Genomic DNA, 8,190 nt, shown 5'->3' with positions numbered 1-8,190 from the left:
GCGGTTTTTTTTCAGTCCAATTTTAATCCGATCTGAGCTGAAAAAAAAAATGCAGATGGACATACTGTACAATCTTAGAATAACATTGGTCTGAATGCAATTCTATTTTTTATCAGATTGCATTCGTCCAATTTATTCGCAAGTGTCAGCGAGCCCTTAGATGTGATGTAAAACACAATTTATTGTAGCTTTTTGTGCTCCTATATACCAGCCTTTAATGTCAATTTCTATATGTACTGATGCTGACAGTATTAAGCTGTAGTGTTAATATTGTTTTTTCTCCCTATCATCCATGTTCCTCTGGCGTTTTTTAGATCCTGCTGAAGTTGCCTAACTGGATTAATGTGTTCCCAACCCCCTCCCTCTCCTCTCATTTTTTTTTTTTGCAGAGATATACTTTTCATTGAAAGAAAGTGCATGCCGGTTATATTCTCCAGATGATTGGCCGTGGTCTTCTAAAGGATGTGACATCAATGCAGCTTTTTTGTTTGTGAACTGTTGGGATCTTCATGAAGTTTGGGTCTAGTTGAGAGACGGATGATATTCTTCTTGCTGAGTGGCTGCTGTAAGGTTACACAGGTATTACTGAGCTCTGCTCACTGCTACATGTTCCCACAGGACTCCATTAATGCTAGACCGTACGTCACTCATGTAACCGGGCACTAATATTCTCTGGACTTTCAAGGTGTCACAAAGATCTTATTATAAATTAAGGATGGAGTCCGAACATAGTGGTCGCTCTCAGGACGACAGAGGTCAGCCCCCAGTAACGTACGTCTCTAACCCTCTAATGGCTGGTGAGTATATTTTACCTCCAATGTGGAAATGATAGCGGTAATTAAATGATAACCTACAGCTCATTACGTTTTATGGCCCCATGTTAATTTTATTATGTGGCAGCTTTATAGCAGTTCAGGAACTTTTGCACAAAAATAGGAAAAAAAAATGGAGAAAAATTGCAAATGAAACACGAGTGTCTATTCTGTATGGATGGGGATGTTATTTTGCAGTTTCCACGTGAATGGTTCCATTGTTGTACTTCCCATTGATGCCTTTGTGATAGCTGCACTGTAAGGTGAAATATACCTGGAAGGAAATTGCGAATTAATCTGTCCATTAGCGTACATTGTATGAGCGTATCGATATCAAAAGAAAGAATAAATGACCAACAAATCCATAAATAATATGATTAAAAATGTATATAATCTTTATTATATATAAAGGAAGTGAAAAATTGGAGAATAATGTGTATAAAGACAATATGTAAAAAACAAATATGAAAAACAATAAACATAGTTATGGAAATATAACCATGTTATACAGGGTTCAATGTATAGTAGTGATCATGGGAATTGATCATAATAATAGTCATCAACGAGGTACAAATAAATGATATGCTGTAAAGTAGCTTGACCAGATACAAATTCCAGTGTGAAAATATCAAGTAGTACATATGAATATTGAAAAAACAAGCAAGCAGAAAAATAATGTATCCATACTGCTAGTATGGTCTCCCTTGTGTGGATGGCACTTGCCCCGACGCGCGTTTCGCCACTTTGCCTTTGTCTGGGGGGTGGGGGGGCTTATGTTCATCCATATTACAGATCTATTTTCTTAAAGCGATATTTTCACCTTTTAAAATGTTGGCATAATACTAAGATATTCCATCACATTATGATGAGTGGAGGACAAACCTTTGAGTACAAAGTGGCAGTGTTTCCAAGGTATTATAAAATGTGGACATATGAACTACTGCAGGGTTGTAGAAAAAAAAGGACATTTCTGATCAATAAATGAATAATAAAGAAGTAGTGCTACTTTATGTAAGAATCATAATAGATATAAAGGCATCTTATAGCTCATCACACTCAAATGCAATGACTTTTTTTTGGCTGATTTTCTGTTTCACCTTTAAATCCTGCGACAGCATGTAAAAAGGAGCATTGAAGCTGAGTATTCATGAGGGTAATGGAGCCAGATTCTCACTGAGCGGTTTGTACATTGGCCAGAACACCTCTGGGACACAAAATATTCAGCACTGGCTCATCCAACAGGAAAATTACTGGTTATCGGCAGCACTGAGTGACAGAAAGGAACTGTAGTTTTAGTCAGAGAAGAGAACTTTGGACTTATTCTGAAATCATCTGTGTTTCTCATTAACTTGAACAGTTGAATTAAAACCAAATAATTTCAGGTCAGAGAAATTCAGCATCGTGAATGCAACAGTAATATCAAGGATAAAAGAATGACAATAACATAATGCAGTGATTTATCAAAAGTTCTTATTTATGTATAACTATATAACTATATTCACATACAATGCATACACATGTACATTATCTTACTGTATATATATATATATATATATACTGTATATATATATATATATATATACATATACATATATATATATATATATATATACATATATATATATATGTATATATATATATATATATATATATATATATATATATATATATATATATATAGAATGTCATGTAAAACTTTGGGCACCCCTGGTCAAAATTACTGTTATTTTGAACAGTTAAGCAAGTTGAAGATGAAATGATCTCTAAAAAGCCTAAAGTTAAAGTGGGCACATTTCCCTTGCATTTTAGGCAAAAAAAAAACAAATATTGTAATTTTATTTCATTTTAAAATTTACAAAAAGGAAAATGGGACGATTCAAAAGTTTGGGCATCCTTGGAGAAGTGAGTGCTCAGATAACTTTGACCAAGGTTTCAGACCTTAATTAGCCTGTTAGGGTTACGGTTTGCTATAATCGTTAGGAAAGGCCAGATGATACAAATTACTGAGCTTAAAAAAAAAACCAGCCTCCTCTAACTTTGTGCTAAAAAAACAGCAGCCATGGGATCTTCTCAGCAGCTGCCTAGCACTCTGGAAATTAAAATGTTGGAGTCCCACAAGGCAGGAGAAGGCTATAAGAAGATAGCAAAGCGGTTTCATTTCCTCAGTTCGAAATTTAATTAAGAAAAGGTAGTCAACAGGAACAGTGGAGGTCAAGATAAAGTCTGGAAGACCAAGCAAAATTTTAGCCACTCGTAGGATTACTAATGAGGTAAATCAGAACCGCCGCTTGACAAATATGACCTTCGTGGAAAGGTCATCAGAAGAAAACCTTTCCTGCATCCTCACCATAAAATTCAGCGTCAGAGGTATGCAAAGAAACATCTAAACAAGCCTGATGCATTTTGGAACCAAGTCCTGTTGACTGATGAGGCTAAAATAGAACTGTTTGGCCACAATGATCAAAGGTATGTGAGGAGATACAAGGGTACAGAATTTTAGGAAAAGAACGTCTCGCCAAATATTAAGCATAGGGGTGGATCAATCATGCTTTGGGGTAGAGTTGCAACCAATGGCACTGGGAACATTTCACGGGTAGAGGGAAGAATAGATTAAATGAAATTTCAACAAATTGTTGATGCAGACATAACACCATCTGTAAAAAAGCTGAATTGAAAAATGGATGGCGTCTACAATTGGATAATGATCCTAAACACAAGTCAAAATCCTCAATAAACTACCTCAAAATGAGCAAGCTGAAGGTTTTACAATGCTCCTCACAGTCCCCTGATCTTGTCTGGCTACAAAAGTTTTTACAAGCTGTGATACTTGCAAAATGGCATGCTACTAGGTACTAACCATGCAGTGTGCCCAAACTTTTACAAAGGCCTATTTTCTTTTTGTAATTTTTAATATGTAAAAGATGACAATATATATATTTTTTCCTTAAAATACATACGTCATCTTTAACGTTAGGCCTTTTAGAGATCATTTCATCTTCAACTTACTTAACTGTTCACAATAACATGCAATTGTATATTCTAATGTACATGTGTGTGTGTGAGTGTATATATAGTATATGTTTTCAAAGAGATAACCTAACGTACAGCGTCGGACTGGAGCACCTTGGGCCCACCAGAGAAAATCATTCTTGGGGCCCACTATGTAGCTACATAGAAATAGATACAAGACCACCAATTGTGCAGTAAAAAGCGCTAATATCAGGGTATAATATAAGGTAGTTCACACCTTAATAATGTAGCAAGGGTTGGGGTAGCCCCCTCACATAATATAATGTAGTCCCCTGAGGGAATGCAGTTCCACCACAGAATATAATGCAGCCCCCCATAGAGTATACTGTAGCCCCCCATAATATAACGTAGTACCCTGAGTATAATGCAGTCCCCCCACAGAATATAATGTAGCCCCCCAGGGCCGTATTTAGATTTTCTGCTGACCTAGGCACTTTTAGTGCTGCCTCCCCCTTTGGTGACTATCGGCAGTGACTTTGGCAAGAATCGCTGATGTGAAATTCGCCTTTTGCAGCAGATCTACCGCGTAACGGATCACTTACAGCAACGCTGCATTCGGCCTCATTCATTCCCTATGGGATTTGCGGCACTTGCTGTGATCTGGCAAATGTGGTACCATACCTCCCAACTTTTGAAGAAGGGAAGGAGTTATAAAGTTTGTGGTGTGCGTAGTGCGCCCCGGCAAATTTTAGGCCACACCTCTGACCACACCCATTTCACAACTAGTCACACCCATATCCACGTCCCAACCACAGCCATTTAGCACTGCTGATCACACTGTTTTATATACAATAATTATAAACAAAAAGAGATATGGCCACACGTAATAGCCACACATGATGCTCCATACTGTATAATGGCCACACACAGTTCTCCATACTGTATAATGGCCACACATGATGCTCAATACTGTATAACGGCCACACATGATGTTCCATACTGTATAACGGCCACACATGATGCTCAATACTGTATAATGGCTACACACAGTTCTCCATACTGTATAATGATCCCACATGATGCTCAATACTGTATAATGACCCCCCTCTTGTATGCATGGTGGCTCATATCCCCCCATCCTGAATGCATGGCTCATATTCCCCCCTCCTGAATGCATGGCTCTGGCTCATATCCCCCCCTGAATGCATGGCTCATATTCCCCCCTCCTGTATGCATGGCTCTGGCTCATATCCCCCCCCCCTGAATGCATGGCTCATATTCCCCCTCCTGTATGCATGGCTCTGGCTCATATTCCCCCCCCAATGCATGGCTCATATCCCCCCTCCTGAATGCATGGCTCTGGCTCATATCCCCCCCGAATGCATGGCTCATATTCCCTCTCCTGAATGCATGGCTCTTGCTCATACCCCTACCTGATTACATGGCTCATATTCCCCCTCCTGTATGCATGGCTCTGGCTCATATCCCCCCCGAATGCATGGCTCATATTCCCTCTCCTGTATGCATGGCTCTGGCTCATATTCCCCCCCAATGCATGGCTCATATTCCCCCCTCCTGAGTGCATGGCTCTGGCTCATATCCCCCCCCAAATGCATGGCTCATATTCCCCCCTCCTGAATGCATGGCTCTGGCTCATATTCCCCCTCCTGGATGCATGGCTCTGGCTCATATTCCCCCCTCCTGTATGCATGGCTTCTCTCCACCACCCCTGCTCCCGCTCCCGCTTCTGCTCCTGCATGGCACAGCGGCTTATGTCCTCCTTCATCCCCCCGTCCCCCCCATCCCTCATACTCACCTGACCGGTGTCACCTGTCCCACACACCACACGGCCACGTCGACACCCCTCTGCCTCTGTCCTGACTCCCGGCGCAGCACATTCTTCCTGCGTGAGCGGTCATGTGATACCGCTCATTAAGGTCATGAATATGCGCATATTCATGACCTTAATGAGCGGTACCACGTGACCGCTCATTCAGGAGGAGCTGCAGACGCCGAGACCAGGCATCGCTGGAGCAGGGTCAGGTGAGTATCGTCTTCAAGGAAGGTGGGAGAGAGGGAGGCGAGCGAGCGTGGGGGGGGGCCCTGGAGCAGTGGGGGCCCTGGAGCAGTGGGGGCCCTGTGTCAGTGCCTGGGCCCACCGGAGAATCCTCCGGTTCTCCGGTGGGCCAGTCCGAGCCTGCTAATGTAACATATAATCTAAATTTCACATTTTAAAAGTCTAGAAATTATGCAATAATTACCGTATATACTCGAGTATAAGCCGAGATTTTCAGCCCATTTTTTTAGGCTGAAAGTGCCCCTCTCGGCTTATACTGGAGTCATTGTCCCAGGGGGTCGGCGGGGGAGGAGGAGCAGCGTCTGTGACATACTCACCTGCTCCTGGCATGTCTCTGCATCTCCGATGGTCTCCGGGCACAGCTTCTTCCAGCGTTGAGCGGTCACATGGTACCGTTCATTGCAGTAATGAATATGGACGTGACTCCACTCCCATAGGGGTGAAGCCACATATTCATTACTGTAATGAGCGGTACGGGTGAACGCTCAACGCTAGAAGAAGCTGCCAGCGCCGGAGAAGACCAACAGGAAAGCTGCCAGAGACCGCACCGGGGCAGGTGAGTATAATGGGGAGGGTGAGCAGCATTGCGCGATATTCACCTGTACTTATTCCACCGCTGGGTGCCTCTCCGTCTTCCGCGTCATCTCCTGTGATGCTCAGGTCAGAGGGCGCAATGACATGGTTAGTACGCGCCCTCTGCCTGAACGTCAGTGCAAGGAGCCGGAAGACACAGCGGCGCCCGGCGGTGGAACGAGGACAGGTGAATATTGCAAGTGTCGGGGGCCTGAGCGACAAGAGGTGAGTATGTCTTTTTTTTTTTTAATCGCAGCAACAGCATATGATGCAAATATCCCTATGGAGCATCTTATGGGGCCATAAACAGGATTTGTGCAGCATTGTATGGGGCAAATATCTCTTTGGAGCATCTTATGGGGCCATAATCAACATTCGTGCAGCATTATATGGGGCAAATATCTCTATGGAGCATCTTATGGGGCCATAATCAACCTTTGTGCAGCATTATATGGGGCAAATATCTCTATGGAGCATCTTATGGGGCCCTTATTAACCTTTGTGCAGCATTATATGGGGCATATTTTAATATGGAGCATCTTATGGGGCCATCATAAACTTTATGGAGCATTATATGGGGTGTATTTTGTATGAGCATCTTATGGGGCCCATCATTAACTGTATGGAGCATTATGTGGGGCATCTTATGGGGCTCCTGTTTCAATATGGATATTCAAAAACACTTAACCTACTGATATCTCAATTAATTTAACTTTTATTGGTATCTATTTTTATTTTTGAAATTTACCATTAGCTGCTGCATTTTCCACCCTAGGCTTATACTCGAGTCATTAAGTTTTCCCATTTTTTTGTGGCAAAGTTAGGGGTCTTGGCTTATACTCGGGTCGGCTTATATTCGAGTATATATGGTATATATACAGGTGCATCTCACAAAATTAGAATATCATCAAAAAGTTAATTTATTTCAGTTCTTCAATGCAAAAAGTGAAACCCATATATTATATAGAGTCATTACAAACAGAGTGATCTATTTCAAGTGTTTATTTCTGTTGAAATGTTGGTCTGCTGAAATGTATATTCAGTAAATGCACTCAATACTTGGTTGGGGCTCCTTTTGCATCAATTACTGTATTAATGCGGCGTGGTATGGAGGCGATCAGCCTGTGGGACTGCTGAGGTGTTATGGAAGCCCAGGTTGCTTTGATAGCAGCCTTCAGCTTGTCTGCATTGTTGGGTCTGGTGTCTCATCTTCCTCTTGACAATACCCCATAGATTCTCTATGTGGCTAAGGTCAGGCTAGTTTGCTGGCCAATCAAGCACAGTGATACTGCTGTTTGTAAACCTGGCGTTCGTACTTTCAGTAGTGTGGACAGGTGCCAAGTCCTGCTGGAGAATGAAATTTCCATCTCCAAAAAGCTTGTCGGCAGAGGGAAGCATGAAATGCTCTAAAATTTCCTGGTAGACGGCTGCGCTGACTTTGGTCCTCATAAAACACAGTGGACCTACACCAGCAGATGACATGGCTCCCGAAACCATCATTGATTGTGAATACTTCACACTGCTGCTTCTGTGTAGGTGCGGCAGGCGCCACTTTGAAATGGATTTTTTTTTTTAAATATCAGGATAACCTAAACCATAACAATTATATGCACATCGCAAATACGAAGAATAGGACGGCACTAGAGCAATAACGTATTTCAAAAAACAGGACTAGTAATGGGCGGCTGTATGTCAGGCGTCACGAAAGCTCCGGGTAGTGGTGCTCTGCATAAAAAATATTCAGCGGAAAGTCCAAAT

The 8,190-nt window shown here is 42.0% G+C and overlaps 1 protein-coding gene across 1 annotated transcript in view; it reads left to right on the top strand.

The window, feature by feature from the left end:
- Positions 1–390: 390 nt before the first annotated feature.
- The window catches only part of LOC138672739 (ankyrin repeat and SOCS box protein 9-like), a 49,787-nt gene continuing 41,987 nt past the window's right edge, over positions 391–8,190 (top strand). Inside the window, exon 1 of the mRNA XM_069761044.1 lies at positions 391–797. Within this exon, the coding sequence (XP_069617145.1) occupies positions 716–797 (82 nt within the window). The 5' untranslated portion in view covers positions 391–715. The remainder of the gene's footprint in view (positions 798–8,190) is intronic.

This window comes from Ranitomeya imitator, chromosome 3 (assembly GCF_032444005.1).
Source record: "Ranitomeya imitator isolate aRanImi1 chromosome 3, aRanImi1.pri, whole genome shotgun sequence".
NCBI classification, from domain to species: domain Eukaryota; kingdom Metazoa; phylum Chordata; class Amphibia; order Anura; family Dendrobatidae; genus Ranitomeya; species Ranitomeya imitator.
Note: the sequence above shows the minus strand (reverse complement) of the source record. Positions and strands in the feature narration are given on the sequence as shown.